Source organism: Xenopus laevis, chromosome 4L (assembly GCF_017654675.1).
Source record: "Xenopus laevis strain J_2021 chromosome 4L, Xenopus_laevis_v10.1, whole genome shotgun sequence".
Taxonomy (NCBI): Eukaryota; Metazoa; Chordata; class Amphibia; order Anura; family Pipidae; genus Xenopus; species Xenopus laevis.
Window position 1 is genome coordinate 96,998,130 of NC_054377.1, and position 24,027 is coordinate 97,022,156.

Genomic DNA, 24,027 nt, shown 5'->3' on the forward strand with positions numbered 1-24,027 from the left:
CAACAAAACATTATTCAAAACAGATTTATTTCAAGAAAAAGCTGCTTCTATTCAGAATTCTGTATTTTATACAACCACTGATGTAAGCCTAGCCACAATAAGCAATTTAGGAGACTCTAGGCATCATTTAGAATTACTACTCAATTACAAGAAGAGTTCACCTGAAAATTAACTTTTGGTATGTACACAATGATATTATAATACAATTTTCAGTAAGTGCTCAGTCTTCATTATCCCAGCAACCAGGCATCAATTTGAAAGGCCAAATATCCATGGCTATTGGCCCTAAAAACAAGACATTTTCATTTGGGGCTTGATAAAGGCAGAATAGTATGACAAATAAAAAAAATGACTTGAAAGGTAAACACAATGAAAACATAGCCAAATTGAAATGCAAGCACAAAATCTGTCTAAAAAGCACAAGCAGTAATTTACAGCTCCTTACCAAATGCTGACTGACAACATTCAATTTTCCCTCTTAGCCATATGCTCACATGCTAACCTGAAGCAAGCACACACAAAAATATATTTTTCCATGAAAGCATATTAAACATTTTTATTAAACCAACCATCATTTTGCACACAGAGATATTTCAAAGGGTACACGATAAACAAAGATCCAGAATTCATTTTGGGATCTGGATCAATTCCAACACTTTCTGAGGATTCCGATTTGTAAGAATCTGTGTGGAATCGCAAGTCCCTGGACAACGGAGATCAGCCATTTTTTTCCCTCACAATGTGATGTAACTATAATTTGAAGCAGTTGTTTTCTGGACATTAAGGCTAATTAGAACATGGATTGGAAAAACTGATTCATTGCCTTCCTCTCCATGAATGTGTGTGCACTGACAGGCACAAGATCAGCCTGTGAGCACACAATAGATTTTGGTGTGGTGATGATAAACTGCATTTTTGTGCTCAGCAGAGAAAACTACCCATGCGCTATTAGTCTAAAAGTTCTTTTTTTTACTAAAGGTAATTGGGTCACTGAAAATGATATCCAAGGTTTTTATAAAAAAAAAAAAAAAAAAGGATTATATAAGAACTGTAGAAAAGCACAGATTGCATTAATCAATGCAAACCACAAAATATTTTCCAGTAATATTTACTAAGTAGGTATGGCTCAGTGCTAAAAGCCAATAAACAAGAATACATTTCACAGACCAAGCATTTATAGTTCAGCCATAGTTTTAAACTGTGTAACAACGTTAAGCTTAACTATAGTATATTTAACTTTAAACGTATTATAGTAAAATTGTGCTAATTTACAAAAGAAGACTTCAATGTCCAATCAGAGAAAAGAGGTGGGAAAGCAGGGTTTTATTTTCTTTATCTTGTTTTTTTTTATAAAAATGTTTCTCAATATTGTATTGCTTTAAATTAAAGACTAGTGCAATTTTTTTGTTTTGCCACTTAAGGCTATGGCACACGATGTCACCAAATCATCCAAAACCTCTCAATGACAGTGGAAATTGCCTGCAAGCCATGGTTGGAGAGTTCTAGCGTTTGTTAACTGATTTTTGCCTTACAGTTCTGAATGCCTACGTACAGCCTAAACCAGAATCTGAGGGAAAGCATGAAGGCTGTAAATCAGCAGTTCAAAATTTCACAGGCAAAGATAAATAACAGTAGCACATATAGTCCAGCACAAAAAAAGCCTTATTGTTTCATAACCCCTGTTCTATTCCGCCACAGTCTCCAAATGTATCCTCTGGGTACACAGGGAGCACCGTGTGTGAGATTCGACTCCACACACCACTTAGTTTGTCTGCATCCATTTCGCTGTGTGATTCTCTGCTCTTTGAGGAAATCATCTTCTCAGATAAAAAATCTCTGACCTTTTCTTCGATTTCTTTAAGAGACAGCTGTCGTTCCAGTATCGAATCTTCGAGAAGTACAGTCAACACTAGTGCCACGTTCTTGAAGGCAGCATTCTCATGGTCACAATATTTGTACAGAATGAGAAGTGCACCAGGGTGCAATGATTCAATGTGTTGTAGAACTGCTGCTGATGATGTATCTTGGAAGCCAGAGGCCAAAATATTATCTATGGCCAGTTTAGCACTCTCACCGTTTTGGAAAGTTTTGTTTGCCCCAGAGATAACCATATAGCTGTTATTACGGGAGACAGAATACACCCTTGCTAGTTGGCTGCTTAAGCACTGCAGGGTCCTCTCTGCATCACGCGCTGCAGTCAGCAAAATGATGACAGGCTGCGTATTGGACTCTGACTTGTTAAGGTGCAACTCTAAAGAACGCCTAGTTCTTTTCCATAGATCCTCAGATTGGTTACCATAAGAAGACTTCAGAGCATTAAAGTGGTCCTGGAAATGCCTTAGGGCATTGCTATTATTCTCGTTAATCCTGAAGGCACCATACAGGTCATAATGTGCAGCCAAAAATGAGGCAATTACCAATGTGACAAAAACGGAAAACATTGTGATAATTTTGTTGGAATACCATGATGTGCCTGCAAAAGAAAAATATAAAGTTATTTTCTGCAGCACTGGTATTGTGTTTCATTAAAGGAAAACTATAGCTGTGTTACATGTTGTTGCGATGTGTTTATAACTTTCACTGGTTTAACTCTTTAAACATCACAGATCATAGACTCTGTAAATAAACTACTGGAGTGCCATGGATTATAGATTGTATGTTCTGCAGCACTTCTGGGTCAGGGAGCAGGAGTATACCCCCTTGTTCTACATGAGTGTAATAAATAGATCTTGTGCTGAACATACTTTTTGCACGTTTTTTTTCAGAAAAAATGTATGGTCTTTGTTATTTAATGAGCTACACAGAGCAAATAGGGAAACTGAGGCTGATCCATGTTTGGCCCTTGTAGGGTACATAATTGAATTTACCAGTGTACATATAATCCCCCTGCATAAAACACAAGATGTTCAAATAATAGCTGCCGCTGAATGCAAATAAAATGTAATTTAGCTGGCAACATTTTTTATATTTTTCAGAAGATAAAAACAAGCCATGTGCTATTGTCATCTAGCTAGATGGGATCAGATTAGGTACTGTAACTTGTCTCTAAACAATGCCGTAAAGTAGGTAGAAGAGTGCAAAGCATTTCCCCCAAAAAAGTGTAAATAAATACAAATCTATCATCTTACATTTACATGAATAGAGAAATGAGCTACTACTATTATATCATTTTTTTCGTTTCAATGAGTTTTTAAAGGTGTCGTTCACCTTCCAGTTCAGTTGTTTTTAGATAATAATAACTTTTTACAATTACTTTCCATTATTTAATTTTTACTGTTTTTCCAAAATCTAAGTTTAAAGTTGAATGTTTGTGTCTCTGGTTTTTGAGTCTGGCAGCTCAGTAATTCAGGTGCAGACTTTAAACTGTTACAATTTTGCAACATTGAGTAGATACATTTATCTTTAGCGTCTCTGGAGTATTAGCAACTATTGTATCAATTCTAACAGCTGCCTGTAATGAAACCCAGAGTTTCTGCTCAGCAGGGACAAAGATAAGAAATGTATCAACTAAATGTATCCATTTCACACAGAAAATAGAAAGTCATTGCAAAAAGTTGTTATTTCTGGTGATCTATCTGAAAACATCTAGTTGTTTAAATGTGAACAACCCTTTAAAAAAAAATTCATAAAGAAAAATAAAGAATGATATACAGGAGAATGATTCCAAAGAATGTAAGGATAATTATATTACAAAAAGATAGGAAAAAATAAATTAAACAAGAAATTCAATTAACAGGGGATGGTCTCTCCCCTCCAGAAACATATAGCTTGCGGACATGTCCAACAAAAGTGTCCCATTGTCCCCAAGTGGGGACACCCATTAAAGGAGAAGGAAAGCTACGGAGGCATTTTATTGCCAATAGATTAGCTGCAATAGTGAAAGCTAGAATGCTATATCTATTCTGTAGAATGTTTTACCATACCTGAGTAAAAAGCTCTAGATACTCTCTGTTTGTTTAGGATAGGAGCTGCAGTATTAACGTGATGTAACATCACTTCCTGCCCGAGTCTCTCCCTGCTCTGGGCTCAGATTACAGCAGAGAAGGGGGGGGGGGAAGAGGAGCAAACTGAGCATGCTCTTGCCCAGGGCAATGAGGTTTAAGCTGAAGGCAGGAAGTCTGATACAGAAGCCCATGTGTACACAATAGAAGGAAAGAAATGCAGTGTTTCTTTTGACGGGGACTCAGAGCAGCAATGCTTTGGGGGTTTACTGGTATATTTAGATGGACCTTTCTGATAAGGCTTACTTAGTTTTAACCTTTCCTTCCATTAATGCAGTTACAATTAGCCAAAGTGGCAGCTATTGTATCCTTTTTAAAATGTTTATCAGGACCAAATGTAATTTACATTTTTTATTATTTTAACTGGTCCCACACCAGTTGTTGCATTGCTATTTAATGCAACATATACAGTAATACAATGGCAGATTCAGTGGTGGTTTGCACTTGGCACCATGTCTTGCAATTCGTTAATAAGCCCTACTGATGTAATGACAAACAAAATCATTTGGTAACTATATTCTAAGAAAAGTAGGATAAACAGGATGATATTAAAATCTAGCTTTTTGTTTACATTTGATTATCTGAATGCAAGACAATTTGAACATAAAGGGGCTGATTTATCAAAAATCGTGTTAGTTTTTTTTTTTCTTGAGAAAAAAAACGCAGAAGTGGAAAAAAACGGGAGAGTATTTTCTGAAACCTTAGTTGGAATTTATAAAAAGGAAAAAACCATGAAAAGTTGCCAGAAAATACTCAGTAAGTAAAAGCTTATTTATTTATTTTCCCAGTCTATTAAAACATTCAAGATTTTAAGCCTCATTGAGATTCTTGCTGGAATTGCAACTTTTTTCCCACAACAAGAAGATATTGTAGAGTTTTTTTTTCCTTCATAAGCTAGCACTCAAGAAAAAAGTTGCACAAGTGTTGTCTGCGTTTTTTTATCCTCGTCTGTTTTTGATAAATCTGGCACTAAAATAGGTATGAAGGAATACTGCTATTTAAATCTGCATGCTGTGCTATACACCTATATTTCCAGTTGGAAATCCACTCTATCATATCTTTTGACGTGTATACTGGCATTTAAAGCCCTGCTTCCTAAGGCAAAACTCTTTGCATGTGCTATGTCCATGTCACAGAGAAGGGCCTGCTCTTCCATCTACCGGAAACGCCCCTCAATTTTAAGTGATCTGGTGATGATGTTACAAGTGGGAACATTTAAAAAAAAAAAAAAAAAAAAAGGTTTTTCTGCATGTGAGCTAGAACCAAGGGCGGGCACATGCCAACCAGTGATTGTCAAGTTGAGAATCCTGACATAAGAAAATAAAAATAGATCTTTAAAAGCCTAAGTTCCAGATCCTTTTAGGTAAAGGTCACTAGAACTAGGACACAAATGTTGGGATTTATCCACATGCGTATGCTGTCCAATTATAACACTGTGTTTAAATAGATGCATAAAAATTTACAATAGTTGGCACAGAAGGGGCAAACTTCATGCATATTGCCTGTCCTGCCCGTAGGTGGACGGGTTCTGGACTGAGGTTATGAACCTCCTAGTAGACAAACTAGATTTTCTCAAGCTGTTAACAACCCAGGTGTGTATATTGGGAGTTATAGATGAACTGGTAAATGCCAACCATGCTGGAACCATATATAAAATATGTCTTTATCATGCAATGAAAATAATTGCAATGGCATGGATGGGGCCCAAGTCCCCCACAGTACAAAACTAGATTATCCTGATGAATTCAGCCTATTAGCCAGAGGCTCACAAAAAAGATTTGATAAAATCTGGAGTCCATGGTGGGAGCCAGGACTAGGAGGAAAAGGCATTTAGTTATTTAATCCTATTTATTTTTTATAAATGTGTTCTTTAAGGAACACATTGACTTATTAAAATCCCAGTGTTGTGGGCAACTTGAAGTAAACATCCGTGAGATAGGTAAAATGTTTTATTACCGATGAGCGGTACAATTCTTTTGTTTCGTTAATTTTATTTTGTTGTGTGTTTCTTTGTTTGTTTGTTTGTTTTACATGTCTAAAACTAATAAAACATTACCTATAAAAAAGTTACAATTGCTCTTGCAACATTTCAGGACACACAAATACGATACCTTCAGAAAATGAGTCTTTTCTGTTTGTCTGGTTACTCTTCACAGTTTTTTTGTGGTCTGCAATGACATTTTATGAAAAATATAAAAATATAAGTACGCATTACACATTTCTGCCTGTAAGCACCACTTCACTTGACCCATGTATTTGACTACTGCTGTGTGTGGAAACCCAGTATAAAATTAGGTTAGAAAAGAGGTTCATAAACATTAGGCTTAGTATAAAATGTATTTGGTCATATGAGCATTTTACATCACATCAGTGTGAGAAAAAGTACACATTTCACAGAGTTCCACAATCTACAAGAGGGACAAGCATAAGACACATCAGAAAGGTTTACCTAGAAGAAGACTATACCTACATTTCTAAACAATTTATGATTTTGGTGGGAAGGTTACACATTCATATGCCAAAAAAACTGCAGCTAAGCAATCACTTGTTTTCAAATTTATTTAATTTAAGAAATGTTGGTAATTTCTGACTTCCGTATTTAACTGTTGAAATCCTTGTTGGGGGCCTCCAACAGAGCAATATTCACAATCTAAAAAAAATACCATGTGCTAAACACTGTAAAGGAGTTGTTGTTCCTTCCAACAGTTTTTTCAGTTCAGTTGGTTTCAGATAGTTTACCAGAAACAAATTACGTTCTATTTTCTATGTGTGACTGTTTTTCTAATATTGAAGTTTAAACTAGTGTAATTTTTCACCTTTGTAAAGAAGCTCTGGGAGGGGGGTCGCCGACCCTGTTCTAAATTGATACATTTATTTGATACATTTCTTATTTTTGCCCTGCTGAGCAGAATCCCTGAGTTTCAAAGGCAGCGGTTAGATTTGATACAATAGTTGCTAATATTCCAAAGATGCTGCTGCAAAATGTATCAACTAAATCTTGCAAAATTTTAACAGTTTAGAATTAGAGTCTGCACCTGAATTCCTGATCTGCCAAACACCAGAGACAGGACCATTAAACTTAGATTTTGGAAAACCAGTAAAAAATAAAAAGCAATTGAAAAAAAGTCTATTTCTGGTGAACAATCTGAAAACACTGAAACTGAAAAACGTGTTTGGGAGGTGAACAACCCCTTTAAAGTACAAGCAATCTTTCCAACATTACAACTGACTCCATTAGAGAAGGATGATAAGACATACCACTGCTTGAAGTTTTTGAGGTGGTATCAGAGTCTTCATCGTCTAAAAAAAGAAAGTTGTTGTTGTGTGTTTTAAACATAATTTTCCCCTCTCTTTTTTTTTAAATAAAGATTTTCAGCTCTATTTGCTTGGCACTGAAGACCTCAGAGCCTGTGACCTAGGGTTAATTCAGTACGCACAAGTTACCTGTTCATTGTGCTTGTGTTGGACAGAGAGAGAGAACAGAAAAGGTGGGTTTGATCATTTCTCAGGCAACCATCTTTTTTATATCATCATGTCAGCAATTAGAATGATCCTGAACTCTTAGGATGGTCTCACATCTGTATTTTCACTACTGGCAAAAATACATAGAAGGAGAAAAGGCTGCGCTGCTTCCGTCCATCCTGTCTTGACTATGCACGGACAGATAAAGCAATGGGGTTCATTTTGGTATATTTTTGCACCGGAATCCACCACCCACGAACTAACAGGTAGATACCATGCTTGTAAGTGCATCATTGAGATGGATCAGCCTTTTCTCCGTTGGGGCAGTATGACACTGCCCTTATGAAATCATCAATGTTTGCATAATTTAATAATAAGTAATTCCACCGGCACACAGGTCTTAGTTGCAAGCAGGGACAACCCTTGCTGTATTTTATTTGCGTGATGCATCACGCAAATAAAATACAGCAAGGGTTGTCCCTGCTTGCAACTAAGACCTCTGTGCCGGTGGAATTACTTATTCTGAAGTTTGTGGGTTTCCGAAGCCCTCTCCAAATATACGATTTGGAGAGCCAGGGTGTGCAAGCTGGTAACTATACCTGTTGCATAATTTAATCACATTAATTGCTGGCCAGATAAAGAAAAATGGAAGGATAATCACATAAAGGTACTAATTTCCTAATATAGCTCATACATATACATATGCACACACATACATAAGCTACTTGTAACATGGCTTATTCTTTTACATTTTTGACAGTGGCTAAAATAAATAAAGCAAAGCAGTGCACACACTAGCTTGATTTGATGTCATGGGAATAGCCAGAAGTAATAGAGAAATGTGGAATAGAAAATGTAACATTTTCATGTTCATTATACCTCCCATTTTGTTACTCGTAAAAACAGAATATTGACATAGATGTGCAAGCACACTGATGATCAGTGCATGAGGTTGGTGGAAAAATGAATTACCTCCACTTACAGACAGAAATTTCACAAAGGTATAATTAAACTACCTTAACACATTAAATAAGATGAAATCATAGGGCTGCTGTTTTATAAAGCAGCATATGGGGCCAGATTCAATTCAGTGAGAAAAAGTTATCTCATGGTTTATCATATAAAAACTTATGGACTGGATTCAATTCTAGAAAAAAAAAAACCTTGTTCCAGTTTTTCCCATATACTTCCATATTCAGTAAGTCCACGCTTACACTAATACTGAATTTTGAAGCAGAGTATCTGACCAATTCGAAGGGTGGCTTCACTCCGCTTGAATCTATAAAATAGGTGTGTTGCAAAACAAGGTTTCATATTAAAGTAGCCGCTTGAGTAACATGATCTGTTTTAATTTATGTGTAGTTGTAAGAATATAATATAGAAACACTTAGAGGCAGATTTATCAAGGGTCGAAGTGAATTCGAGGGAATTTTCAAAGTAAAAAAATTCGAAATTCAAAGTAATTTTTTGGATACTTTGTTCATCGAATAGGATACTACGACTTCGAATTTACTTCGACTTCGATTTGAAGTAAAAATCGTTAGAATATTCGACCATTCGAAGTACTGTCTCTTTAAAAAAACTTCGACTTCAATACTTCGCCAGATTAAACCTGCCGAATTGCTATGTTAGTTTATGGGGACCTTCTACAAACTTTTTTAAAGTCTTTACACATCGAATAAAAATCCTTCGATCGTACGCTAAAATAGTTCAATTCTTTTGATTCGAACGATTTAATCGTTCTATCAAACGATTTTTATTCAATCGTACGATTGCAAAATTCAGTGAAAAAACTTCGAATTCGATATTCTAAGTTTTTCAATTCGATGGTCGAATTTCGGTGTTTTTTGTACTTCGAAATTCGACCCTTGATAAATCTGCCCCTAAAACTACAATAAGTTCACTACAGGGCTCAACACAGAGATAAAAAAACATTATTAAATGCATATACCATTGTACAGGATATATATCTCTCTGTGTTATGCACTTTAGGTTGATGGCACCTGCAACATTTTGTCACCTGCTCAAAGTCTATTCCAAACATATGACAGGCATAATTGTGTAAAACGTGTCATGTGCCACCAACTTTACTGTAAGTAAACTAAATTTAGCTTTTCCAGGACAGAATGTGGGTATTTGTGTCATGCTGATATTCTCCTGTGATTATATTGAGTGAAAATAGATGCTTTGAAGGTACAAAGCCTCATATAACAGCAAAATAAAATGCCATAACTGTAATGGACAAATACTATACCATCAGAAAATAGGTTTTTCTGGTTTCCCATCCCAGCTTTTTTGAAGTCTGTAATAAATTAATATAAAAAATATAAGTATACAGGTTAAAATGTTAAAAAAGTAATAAAAAAAAAAAGCTGCTTAAAGGGGTGGTTCACCTTTACGTTAAAGGAATTGTTCAGTATAAAAATAAACAGGTTGTGCAAAATAAAACATGTTTTCAATATAGTTAGTTAGGCAAAAATGTAATGTATAAAGGCTGGAGTGACTGGATGTCCAACTTAACAGAACAGAAGCTTCTGATTTGAAGCTCTCTTGGTTTCCAGCGATTGGTTACCAGTCAGTAACCAATCAGTGATTTGAGGGGGGCCACATCATACTCTCTACATCATACTAAAAGTTAACTCAAAGGTGAGCAACTCCTTTAAGAAAGGTCTCTAGTAAATGTTCTAATCTCAGTGTAAGATGAATATACATGTTTGGGCTAGCAAAGCACTCTCTGTCTGTAGTCAGGGGTTTTGAATCAGACAGCTAGTTTTTCTCACTTTGGCTGTCCAGTTCAAAACTACCTGCTGGGGATTCACAGCTCTGAAACCCAGCACATCTCTGTCCTACGAAACTCCATCTCCATCCAAATGCAACAAACCGACACCCACTTTATGTTACAAACAAGTCCCACATCTTTACACCACCATCCCAACATCACACTGCCCCATTACAAGACCCCCAACCCTTTTACCTCACTGGCCAGAAGTAAAAAGGTGGCAACTCTAATAGCCTATAAAGCTTGTGTATGTGTGTGGGCCCCCAACTCTAAAGCTTGTGGATTTTTCCAAAAATCAACTCATGTGTTGCCAGCATTAGTCAGATCTTATACTTTTAAAGGAACGGTTCAGTGTAAAAATGAAAACTGGGTAAATAGCTAGGTTGTGCAAAATAAAAAATATTTCTAATATAGCTAGTTAGTCAAAAATGTAATTTATAAAGGCTGGAGTGACTGGATGTCTAACATAACAGAACACTACTTCCTGCTTTGCGGCTCTCAGCAACTTTAAGGGGGGCCACATGGGACATAACTGTTCATTGTGTTTACAATCGATTCTTACCATGCAGGTCAGAATCAAAAGCAAACAGTTATGACCCATGTGGCCAACCGTCAAGTCACTGATTAGTTACTGCCTGGTAACCAATCAATGGAAACAAAAAGATCTGCAAAGCAGGAAGTAGTGTCCTGGATGTTATGTTAGACATCCAGTCACTTCAGCCTTTATACATTAAATTTTTGGCTAACTATATAGAAACATTTTTTTATTTTGCACAACCTATTTACCTAGTTTTTATTTTTATACTGAACAATTCATTTAAGGGAATGTGATTTATGGTAAATTTTAGCTGACATCAACAAAGAAGTATTTAAAAGACAAAGGTGGTTGACATACCCATTCTTTTTTGAAGAATCAAATGTCTTGGCTCCAATTCACCATCATCTTCATTATCATAATCATCATAATCATCAGCTTCATCACCATCATCTATTAAAAAAAATTATAGCAAAATTACAATAGTATGCTTTAAGATAACGTTCCTATGAAATTTATAACTTTGGCACACTGGGTGCGTTGTCCCAAACAAGGACAGTCATGTCTTAAAGGAACAGTAACACCAAAAAATGAAAGTGTTTTAAAGTAATGAAAAAATCATGTATGGTTGCCCTGCACTAGTGAAACTGATCTGTTTGCTTCAGACACACTACTGTAGTTCATATAAACAAGCTGCTGTGTAGCAATGGGAAAATTGAAAAAAGGAGATTTTGTTACTCACCGTTAAATCTCTTTCTCTTCAGTGACTTGGGGGACACAGGGACCATGGGTATAACAAGTACCACTAGGAGGCAGGACACAATCAAGAAAAAACTGACTACACCTTCACTGGCTATACCCCCAGCAGGCGGAGCTTAGGTCAGTTTGTACCAAAGTCAACAGGAGTAAGTAGTAACTATAATTGTAAGAACAACCGAGAAATTTGAGAATAACCGTAACATATCTGACGGAAGTGAAGGCCTCAATCCAGGGAGAGAAGCCCTGTGTCCCCCAAGTGACTGAAGAGAAAGAGATTTAACGGTGTGCAACAAAATCTCCTTTTCTCCACGTCAACTTGGGGGACAGAGGGACCATGAGACGTACCAAAGCTGTCCCTTGAAAAACCAGGTGGGAAAATGAGGCCTATGAAGAGGTAACCACCGCGGCCTGCAGCATCTTTCTGCCGAAGCGAGTGTCAGAGGCCGCAAAGGTGTCAAAATGGTAAAATTTGGAAAAAGAGTGAATCGAAGTCCACGTTGCTGCTTTGCACAGCTGTTCAGCAGATGCCTGGTTTCGGAACCCTGGTATGGCCCCGAAAGAAGAACCAGTAGTGAATCAGACTTGCGGATGTCTTGAACTTTATGGAGGTAGAACTTCAATGCCCTTATGGGGTCCAGAGTGTGAAAGGCCTTTTCTTTCTGATTCGCTGGAACGGGACAGAAGGAAGGCACAATGGTCTCTTGGTTCAGGTGGAACTCTGAAACAACTTTCGGTAGGAAGGATGGAATTGTGCGAAGTACCGCTCTGTCATGGTGGAAGACAAGGTATGGTGCTTTACAGGAAAGAGCGCTGAGCTCGGAGACCCGTCTTGCTGAAGCAATAGCTAGGAGAAAGACAGTTTTCCAGGTGAGCCACTGAAGAAGCACAGAGGCTAAGGGTTCAAAGGGTGGATGTTTGTAGTGAGTTCAACACTAATGTGAGGTCCCAGAGGGGAGCTGGGGCCCGTACGGGTGGGGCCACGTGAGCTACCCCCTGCATGAATGTCTTGACATCAGGTAGTAGAGCTTAACGCTTCTGAAACAGAACAGATAGGGCTGAGATCTGTGATTTGAGAGAGCCTAGAGAGACCTTCTTTCAGGAACTCCAGAACATTTGGTATGAATAGTACCCTGAACTTCACTTTGTGTGTGGAACACCACTGTCGGTAGATGGACCAAACTCTTTGACAGGCCCTGGCTGAAACCGGTTTTCGGGCTGCACACATTGTGTGTGCCACTGCCTTGGAAAACCCTTTTGGGTTAGTATCTGGGTCTCAAGAGCCATGCCGTTAAATTGAGTTTGGTTAGGTTGGGATTTCGAATAGGACCTTGAGTGAGTAGGTCTGGAAGTAGAGGCAAAGTCCATGGTTTTGCCACTGAACAATTGAGAAGGTCTGTGAACCAAGCTCGTCGAGGCCACCTCGGCGCGATCAGAATGAGAGTAGTCTGTTCTCGCTTTCTCACCTTCCTGATAGTTCAGGGAATGAGCGGTAGAGGAGGAAAGGCGTACGGCAGACGAAAGGGCCAAGGGGCTGTTAGTGCATCGGCGTCCAGAGCCAGGGGATCCTTGTAACGAGCTATGAAAACAGGAACCTTTCTGTTGTGCCTGGTTGCCATGAGCTCTACCTCTGGGGTAACCCACCGTAGTGTTATCTATTGAAAGATTTCGTCCTTCAGTGACCACTCGCCTGGGTCCAGGGACTGGCGGCTTAGGAAGTCTGCTTCCCAGTTTAGCAAGCTGTAGATGGCTGACAGGTGGACTTGCTGAGCTTCGGCCCATTGGAAAATGAGCTTTCTCTCGTTTAGTGCTCCTCTGCTTCTTGTACCGCCTTGGTGGTTGATGTAACCCACCGCTGTTGAGTAGTCCGACTGGATTTTCACAGCCTGACCCTTGAGGTCTTGTTGCCAGTGGAGTAGCCCCAGTCGGATTGCCCGGATCTCGAGTAGATTCATCTGCAATAGTCTTTCTTTATGCTGCCATTTCCTTGTGTTCCTCGATGACTGCTACCCAACCGAAGAGAGACTCGCATCCATTGTCAGAATGCACCAGTAAGGTTCCCCGAGATGTTTCCCCCTGGATAGGTGATTGGTTTGCAACCACCAGAGAAAGGAGGTCCGTGTTTGTTGAGACAGATCTCTTGTAGTAGGGATTTCCGTTTCCAAATGGTGAGTATGTCCCACTGGAGTTCTCTGAGGTGGAATTGGGCTAATGGTCCATGACTCCCAGGACTTTCATGCCGAATCTTGCAGTATGATGTGGCTTCTGTAACAGTGTCTTTACAAGGGCTTGAAGATGGAGGGGGGGGGGAGAAAGATCGTTTGTGTGTCGAACTTCATGCCTAGAAAGTTCATGGATAATGCTGTGGGTTAGGGAGGACTTGGTCCGATTCAGATCCCAGCCTAGTTCCTGCAGCTTGTCTATGGATACCTGTAGTGACCGTTGAGCCTCTTTCATGGATGGAGCCTTGATTAACAGGTCGTCCAGGTAGGGAGTGATGTCTATCCCTGCATTGCGAATCTCTGCTTTTGGTAAAAACCCGGGGGCCGATTTGAGGCCGAAGGGTAGGCTCGTGAATTGGAAGTGACGATTTTGGAAGGCAGATCTCAAGTATTTCTGATGCGGAGGGAAAATGGGTACATGCAGATGAGCATCCTTTATGTCGAGGGACATAAGGAACTGTCCCGGAGACTTGGCTGCGATGATCGATCTTAGAGATTCCATCCTGAACTTCCTCTGCCGAATGAACTTGTTCAGTTCCTTTAGGTCTAGGATGGGAACTACGAAGAAGTTTGAGTAGTATCCATTGAAAAGCTCAGCAGATGGTAAAGGGATATTTACTTCTGCGATGAGAAGACTGGAAATCACCTCTTGAAATGCTGAGCGCTTGTTTGGTTCTTCAGGGAGTCTTGACATGAAGAACCGGTGAGGGGGAAGTGATGAGTAACAACCTCGTGTACCCAAGAATCTTGTATGAGAGTGACCCACACATCGGCAAAGTGGCTTAATCTCCCCCCTATTGGCGCTGATCCTGGGAGGATGGCGTCATGCTGAGGTAGTCTTGTCCGTGGTCTTTGAAGTGTGTTTTCAGTTTTGCCAGGGAGGTCTTTGTTTGTTTCCAAAACTACCTCTGTTTGTAAATGATTGTCGTGGGGGAGATGACCTCGAGCCTTTGGATTGAGAGCCACGAAAAAACTTGCCCCTGCGAACGGAGGAACGTGCCTTTGGCTGAGGTAACAAGGTGCTCTTCCCTCCTATAGCCCGACTTAGGATTTTTTCAAGGTTGGGGACGAAGAGGAGCTTACCCTTGAAGGGTATGGAAGTCAGGGACTTCTTGGAGGAAAGGTTGGCTGACCATAACTTCATCCATAAGGATCTTCGTGCCGCTACTGCGAGGGCTGATGACCTGCTGATGACTTGAGTGGCATCTAGTGAGGCTTCGCAGATATAGTTATTGGCTTCCTTAATTTGAGAATCCCATTGAGAAAGTACTCCATCTCTTTTTAGGATTGTCTATACGGGAAAGCAGCTTGTCTAATGACATGGCCAACTTCGGAATTCCAGTGGCTAATTGGGAAGCCCACTCGGGAGCAGAGTGCCCACTGATTGGGGAAGCTTGTCTACTGGGGACTGAATATTCCCCCCTCATTGGCCTGGTTCACCTGAGGTGGAGTAAGTACTGGGGGATCAGTACTCTGTTGTGGTGGTTTGGATTTGGCACATAAAGGGTCATTGTGCCCAGAGGTCAAATGGTTGCGGCATTTGGCACAGGCCAAATATTTGAATGGCGCAGTAGGCACTGCCCTAGAGAAAAGGACCTCACTTTGCCCGTCAGACATGTTGCCTGGTAGTAAGCGCCAGAGATAGACTGTGCGCAAGTATAGGGAATGGACCTCCCCCAACAAGAAATGGGTAGTGGACTACACACCGCTGTGGATATGAGCAGGGAAGGAGGAGTAGTCGTCTGGACCTGTTGGTGGCTAATGTGGTGCCAACTCGATCCCTGTGCCCCGGATGCTGAAGCACTGACACTGGTGCTGTGGCACAGGATAGTGAGAATGCGGCGGCAGCGCTGAACATAAGTTACGCGCCCCGCCTCTCCGCCGTTCTGTTGCTGTGCGGCGTAGAATACCCGCCTGTCAGCAAGGGGCGAAAGTACAGTGTGAAGTGGCACCCCGCCTCTCTGATTTTATGCGTGCAGGGGAATAAACCCGCCGTCCTACTAAGGTGGACAAGCAGGAGGATGTTGCGTGCCTCCTTCCGTGCTTAGGGCGTAATGGCGGAAATTTTAAAAAAGGCGGGTGCCGCTCCAAATGATGCTGTGGGAGGGAGAAGAGTAAGGGGATCCGCAGGCTATACGAAGATTCACTTACCCTATGCCGAGTGGAAAAATTCTCCCCTTGTCTGCCGGCCAGCTCCATCTCATCATGTAAGGGAAGGAGACAGTTGGGCTGGATGGTCTGTGCATAGAGAATAGGATGACCCCCAAAGACAGGCTCCCACGTTGGAGGATAGCAAATGGGCCTTTACTCTGTGTAAAAGATCTGCCTTTCCCCTTGGTGTCAGCTTAGTTTATAGTTTAGCTTAGTATGTAAGAGAAAAATAAAAATAAAAAACGTCCTAACCTCCCGAGGACACAACTCAAACTGACCTAAGCTCCGCCTGCTGGGGGTATAGCCAGTGAAGGAGTCAGTTTTTTCTTAGTTGTGTCCTGCCTCCTAGTGGTACTAGCTAAACCCATGGTCCCCGTGTCCCCCAAGTTGACATGGAGAAAAAGCTATATGGCACAGGTTAAATAGTGGATAACAGATAACACCATTATGTTCTACAGAGCTTATCTGCCATCTGTTGTGTAACCTGAACCTTTTCTCCTTTAAATCGCTGCCCCATTGTTACACAGCAGCTTATTTATATAAACAATAGTAGTGTTTCTGATCAAACACAGCAGTTTTCCCAGTGCAAGGCAACACTGCATTATATTTTTATTATTTTAAAACTATTTTTTTATGTTACTGTTCCTTTAATGTGTGGTTTATTGTATAAATGAATCCATGCCAGTTTTTGCTACCAATCCTCTTGAAGGGGGCAGTATTCTCTCCAAAATTTCAATGGACTATTAATAAACCAAAATATGAAAGACAGGCTGTATCCATACCAAAGCTTGGTGGTTTTGATGGAGAAATCCAGGGTTTTTGCTTTGCTTCTTCATCATCATCATCATCATCATCATCATCATCATCTAATAAAAATAAATTGTGAGTTTTTTTTAAACATAATTATATGGCAAACTACATTCATTTACATTACTTTACATGCTGTGCTTCCTCATAGCAACTGGGTGAACCTTTTGAGCCCACCATTGGAGTAAAGTTGATGAGAGCGGATATAAAAAATAAAAAAGGATTTTTTTTCTTCCATTTTCTTTTATAGTGAAGTACTTAATCAATCATTTCTCAGCTCACCTTTTCCTGTATCAGGTCACAGCAATGATTGGAGAGACCATCATATGCAATTACATCAATATTTGATTATTAAACAAATAATCAATTAAATATGCTGGCCAGATAGAGAAAAGGGAGGGTTGATCATATAATGGTGCAAACAGCGGATACATATGCAGGCTCAGTATAGCTGCAATGTGGACCAAACATTATGGTTTTCTACTGTAACAAAAATATCCCATTTGTATGCATATAGCTAAGGAGTGCACAAACTGGTTAGGACTGAAGTAAAGGGAACAGCCAGAAGTAAAAGAAAAAAAAACATGGTCAACTTGCATACTGGTGGGTTTCAATGTGGCCCTGGACCCAGAGAAAGACAGACTTAATTCTGCATCCCCCCCACAACAACAAACTTGCACAATGGGTTGACGTCATGCAATTTACAAAAGATGAAAAAACCTGAAGCCAAAATCTATTCATGTTACTCCACTACCCTTAATACTATGACTCAAATAGATATAGCACTAGCCACAGGAGACCTTCGCCATTAGGTTCAAGATGCACAATACCCCACCCCAGATCCCGCTCACACCACAGTTAAAAGACCACACAGACATCAGCGCTAAAAAAGGTAACCATAACCACAAGTTATAAAAAGCTATTGCTGGTCAGGGCCCCTTATAAGTTAAAAAAAAATGAACTGTGGTGCCAGGGTCCCCATAAAAGTTTTTTTTAGGGCCCCCTACAAGTTAAAAAAAAATAATTGGTGACCAGGGCCCCCCCATAAGTTAAAAAAAAAACAAAAAACATTGGCGCCAGGGCCCCCCATAAATGTTTTTTAAAAAAAACATTGGTGTCAGGGCCCCCCCCCCATACAATTTAAAAAAAAATTGGGGCTCCAGAGAATATTTTTTTTTTTTAAAAAAACATCAGTGGCAGGGGCCTATAGAGTATTAAAATAATACATTGGTGGCCAGGGGATTAAAAAATATAAAAAAAGCACACATTGGAATTTAACTTGTGACTTCAGGACTTCAGCTTCGCCTCCTATCATAACTTTGGGTCTTTTCGCCACTTCAGGACTTCAATTTCGCCTTTTTTCGTGACTTCGGGTCTTTTCGCCACTTCAGGACTTTAATTTTGGCTGTTTTCGTGACTTTGGGTCTTTGCGCCACTCCTAGCCGCTTCAAGACTTAAATTTCAGGGACTTCGGCTATTTTCATGGCTTTGAGTCTTTTCGCCACTTCGGCTATTTTCGCCGCTTTGGGACTGTCGGCACTTCTGCATTTCGGGACTTCGGAAGGACAGCACGGCTTCAGCGATGTCAAAGGGTGGCCGGATCTTTCGAAAAGTTCAGCACTGCCGGGCCCCCCTTCAGGCCTGGGCCCTGTACACTTGTACCCCCTGTGTCCCCCTGATGGAGACCCTGCACAAGATGGCCCAGGTTGAAATTAAAACTCATGGGGATGTGGCTCCCCTCTGTGCAACATAAACAGGTGGTTTACATGCAACTCAGACATGCTTTTGTGTTGCAATTCTCAGCACCCCAAATAAACTTTGTTCAAACAGCCTTTGTTGAGACTCTACACAACCCGACTCCCAAAAAGATGGTCACAAAGTTATACAGGAATACCTCCACATGCTGGGACAAAGTAATGTCCTATATACATGACAAAACTATATTCCCGAAAATAATTAACCCAGTGGTTTGTCTCTTAGGTGTAATAGATAACCTTGTACCGCAAAATACCAAAAGGGACCTTTGGTGATCCCTGTTCTATGCGAGGAAAGCATTCCTTATTAAATGGCTGGAAGCACGACCCACTCTACCAAATACTGGCAAGATATTGTCCAGAAGAACCAGTCACTGATACAACTAGACTTTATGGCATGGGGCTGCTCCAATAAATAATACATATGGAAGGATTGGAACTCTGCTACCTCCTAAGTGGAATATCCGCTGGGGGAGTGGAATCGTTTCCCCTAACGACATGCTCCATTTGAACTTGTATTGTTGATTGACTGTATTGACTAACTGACTCTGTACTAGAGGATACGAATAATGCTGTGTTGTTGTACCTGATTATTCCCCTTTTCCCGCCTCCTTTTTTTCTGTACCCCCCTCCCCCCCCAAGAAAAATTAAAAAATAAAAACTGTTAAAAAAAAAAAGTTAATATTATTAAATAGATACTTATATATAATTTCCTATATCTAGAAAAGAGTAAGCATTTTTAAAGGTGCAGGCCTGCTCTGTAAGTGCCCTGAAGTCACCCCAGGCCAGTCACATTTCTTTCTTTCCTTCCAACATGCTTCAGTCCTGTGGACCATCAATAAACCAAAATATGAAAGACAGGCTGTATACATACCAATGCTTGATGTTTTTGATAGAGAAACCCAGGGTTTTTGCTTTGATTCTTCGTCATCATTATTATCTAATAGAAAAAAAATTGTGAGTTTCTTTAAACATAATTATATGGCAAACTATATTCATTTACATTACATTACATTCTGTGCTTCCTCATAGCAAATGGGTGATCCTTTTAAGACCACCATTAGAGTAAATTTGAGGAGAGCCGATATAAAAAAAATAAAATAAAAAAAAAAAAAGGATTTTTTTTTTTCTTCCATTTTTCTTTTATAGTGGACTACTTAATTAATCATTTCTCAGAAAAGCCTGTAGGTCACAGCAATGATTGGAGTGACCATCATATGCAATTACATTAATATTTGATTATTAAATAATCAATTAAATAAGCTGCTGACCAGATAGAGAATAGGGAGGGTTGATCATATAATGGTGTAAACAGCTGATACATATGCACACATGCATGCTCAGTATACTTGCAATGTGGTCCAAACATTATGGTTTTCAACTGTGACAAAAATACCCCATTTGTATGAATACAGCTAAGGAGTGCACAAACTGGTTAGGACTGAAGTAAAGTGAACAGCCAGAAGTAAAAGAAAAAAACATGGTCAACTTGCTGGCTAAACACCCAACTGCCCCTACCTGCATACAGGGGGGGGTTCGGGACCCAGAGAAAGACAGACTTAATGCTGCATCCCCCCACAACAACAAACTTGCACAATGGGTTGACGTCATGCAATTTACAAAAGCTTGAAAAAAAAACCTGGAAGCCAAAATCTATTCATGTTAATCCCCCAGAATTGAGAGGACCAAGCTAAAGGCCCCAATTGAAGAAGGGGGCTCCCGATCTATATTTGTACTCCTTAGCCTCACAACTGTATCATATTGTCTAGTGGTTCTCGCCAGACCCAAATAACCCTAATTTTCAGTTCCAACCTATGCTAGCCGGCTCGGTGGAAACACAAATACATACTGTACCATAAAATCTCAGACTATGGGTGAGACACCAAATTGTTAAAACGCCAAACAAAGCATGGAATGCTGCGCTACAAGTAGTGTGGCACCAAAATCCCTTACATACCAATGACCTAACCATATGGGGCCACTCCCATCTGCCCCACTTTCAACGGCTTGTAACATACAAAAGGTGGCCCAGGTTGGAATTAAAACTCATGGGGACGTGCAACTTAACCAGGTGGTTTACATGCAATGAAGACATGCTTTTGTGTCGCAATTCTCAGCACCCCAAATAAAAACTTTGTTCTACACAACCCGACTCCCAAAAAGATGGCCACAAAGTTATGGGAATTTGACTGCTACCCTTCCATCACTCTTCACAAAATCACATTTGGGTTGGCACTCAGATATACCAACCCTCACCAGGGTTGGGAAAAGGGAATACTGAAAGCCTATCAATTTCTTAGTAGAACCAGAGATAGGTTGATACAATTTAAAACACTGCATTGCCTCCATCTCACACCACTACAGTTGAGTTGAATGGGGAACACCACTAAATCCAGCTGCCCTAAATGCCATGAACAGGGTGCGAACTACCTTCACATGCTGTGGGCTTGCCCTAAAGTTAATAAAGATAATAACACTGGGACAAAGTAATGTCCTATATACATGACAAAACTATATTCCCGAAAATAATTAACCCAGCAGTTTATCTCTTAGGTGTGATAGATAACCTTGTACCGCAAAATACCAAAAGGGACCTTTGGTGATCCCTGTTCTATGCGAGGAAAGCATTCCTTATTAAATGGCTGGAAACACGACCCAACTCTACCAAATACTGGCAAGATATTGTCCAGAAGAACCAGTCACTGATACAACTAGACTATATGGCATGGGGCTGCTCCAATAAATAATACATATGGGAGGATTGGAACTCTGCTACCTCCTAAGTAGAATGTCGGCAGGGGGAGTGGAATGGTTTCCCCTAACGACATGCTCCATGTGACCTGATATTGTTGATTGACTGTATTGACTAATGGACTCTGTACTAGAGGATACGAATAATCCTGTGTTGTTGTACCTGATTATTCCCCTTTTCCTGCCTCCTTTTTTTTTCTGTACCCCCTCCCCAAGAAAATGAAAAACAAAAACTGTTAAAAAAAAAAAAAAAGTTAATATTATTAAATAGATACTTATATATAATTTCCTATAACTAGAAAAGAGTAAGCATTTCTAAAGGTGCAGGACTGCTCTATAAGTGCCCTGAAATCACCCCCAGGCCAGTCACATTTCCTTCCTTCCTTCCTTCCAACATGCTCCAGTTCTGTGGACTACCTGGGCTGGGGTGGTACAGTACTCCAGCAAATGAAAGGATCACAACCAGCCCTGGCATTTGGCTTTCTATGCTCAGACAACATTTGCTTGGATTGGAGTGCAATAATGCTACTTCGTGGTACTGCTGTTTTAAAAAGCAATGCCACATACTGTACAAAATATAATTTAACAAAAATGGTCTCCTAGAGATTATAAACAATGGGCTAAAGGTGGCCATAAATAGAGCAACTTTGAGTTATATGAAGGGCTTTTTCTGTGTTTTTGTCTGGTCACCCATCTCATTTTATAATACATCCATATGAAAAATTGAAAAACACAAATTTGAAAAGAAATAAAAGCCTTTTAAATGGGTAGTTCACCTTTAAATTTACTTTTTAGCATGATGTAGATATTCACATTTTAAAGGACCAGTAACAGCAAAAAAATTTTTAAAAAATGTTAGTATGATACGAAAAAAGAGACACCAACACATATTAAACGTTAAAGTCGCTAAGTATTTATTAAGAAATAACTTACCAAAAGTCCGCTTGTGCTCCTCTTCAAAAAAGGCGATAGGCGCTCCATTTCTACTCCCTGCCTTCCTTATAGGAGATTGCAAGGGAGGATGAATCGTGTGCCGCACGATGGATCGTCGCCCTGTCGCCGTTTCTGAAGAGGTAAGTTGTTTCTTAATAAAGACTAAGCGACTTTGAAGTTTAATATGTGTAGGGGTCTTTTTTTTCATAGCATACTAACAAATTATTTTTAGAAAGTTTTTGCTGTTACTGGTCCTTTAAGATTATTGCAATTGGTTTTTATGGTCTAGTTTTTGCTGTTTTTGAAGTATTTAGCTTTTTGTTAGCAGCTCTCTGGTGTGGAATTTTAGCAGCTATCTGGCAGTTAGCAAGCATATTACCCTAGCAGTCAGGCAGTGGTTTGAGACTGGAATATGAATAAAAAGATAAGCAATAAAAAGGAATCATCATGGCTGCCAGAGTCAGAGACCCCCATCGGACAGCTGAAAAAAGGAAAAAGAAGGCATATATGTATATATTTATATATTCCAATGTCACTGCACACAGTACCCCCTCTTGTAAATTATAAGGATATTATAAGTTACCGAGGAGTTTCATGACTGAAGGTACTTTATTTATTATAATACACAAGTTTCAGTGAGTCGTGACAGAAACGACTTTAGAACTCACCGTTCATAACTGATGACAGAACCATTTATAAGGATATAATTTACAAGATATCCATTGCTTTTGTGTAATATTTATATATATATATATATATATATATATATATATATATATATATATATATATATAAAATACACAAAAGCCATGAATATCTTGTAAATTATATCCTTATAAACGGTGAGTAGTGATGTCATCAGTTATAAACGGTGAGTAGTGATGTAATTTCTGTCACATGACTCACTAAAATTTGTGTATTATAATAAATAAAGTACCCCAGTTGTAAAATATGAGGATATTAGAAGTTACCTCGGAGTTCCATGACCTGTATAAAAACACTCGGCCTTCGGCCTCGTGTTTTTATATGGTCATGAAACTCCTCGGTAACTTATAATATCCTTATATTTTACAAGAGGGGTACTTTATTCACTATGGGTGCATTATTTACATGAAAGGAGTCTCGCACTCTTAGGACTTAAAAAACAATAAACAGGTTTATTATTTCACAGAGGAAACACTGAAAAAGGTCAGATTGCTGACCGAAATGTCAAAGTGAATGAACAAACAACACATGACCCTTTTAACCCCTGATATGGAAAACAACCCGGAAGTGAACCTGACAAACAAGGTAAACTATTATTGTGCCAATATGTGTTTAAACAGATATATCCAAAAATAATTATCAAAGTGCATTGTGCAGTTTATTGATATAATACATTTGAGAGTGTAAGTCCAGCTCATAATTTCATCATTACATATAACTTCAATTGATGTCAAATGTGAATTAATATCAAACTTAGATTAATATCAAACTCTCACGGCCATATGCATTTAAGCGGCTCCCCAGTCCGGCTTGTAGATTAGTTTATCGTCTCTATGTAATTCACCTATACATATTATATGTATAGTATATCAAGTTAATAGTTAATCATACATTACTGGGAAAGGAACATACTTTGGAACTATTCATCATTTGCAGGGTAGGTTTGAAAATACATTAAATTATATGAAGAACCTGCTATGTCTACGTGATATACAATCTGTGTGGTATGCATATCTAACATCTTTGTCTAAGCTCAAATGGTCATCCTGTGGGCAAAAGGTATTTGACTCACTGTCAAATATTGGCACATTTAATTTACTCACTGTGTCCTCCGATGTATGGCGCAAAAATTGCTACCTTCATTCATTGCTAGTCAGCGTTCCGCGTATTG

General features: G+C 39.4%; 1 protein-coding gene across 6 annotated transcripts in view; it reads right to left on the reverse strand.

Moving 5' to 3' along the window:
- Positions 1 to 10: 10 nt before the first annotated feature.
- LOC108714363 (torsin-1A-interacting protein 1) overlaps positions 11 to 24,027 on the reverse strand; it is a 34,702-nt gene continuing 10,685 nt past the window's right edge. The window contains exons 5-11 of one of the 6 annotated variants that reach the window (XM_041590521.1): positions 19,340 to 19,407; positions 16,689 to 16,773; positions 11,138 to 11,230; positions 9,718 to 9,765; positions 7,260 to 7,301; positions 6,113 to 6,169; positions 11 to 2,473 (exon numbers count right to left, since the gene is read on the reverse strand). In XM_041590521.1, coding sequence (XP_041446455.1) covers positions 1,671 to 2,473; positions 6,113 to 6,169; positions 7,260 to 7,301; positions 9,718 to 9,765; positions 11,138 to 11,230; positions 16,689 to 16,773; positions 19,340 to 19,407 — 1,196 coding nt within the window. In that variant the 3' untranslated portion in view covers positions 11 to 1,670. The remainder of the gene's footprint in view (positions 2,474 to 6,112; positions 6,170 to 7,259; positions 7,302 to 9,717; positions 9,766 to 11,137; positions 11,231 to 16,688; positions 16,774 to 19,339; positions 19,408 to 24,027) is intronic. The other 5 variants (XM_018258521.2, XM_018258520.2, XM_018258519.2 and 2 more) reach the window with 5 other exon arrangements.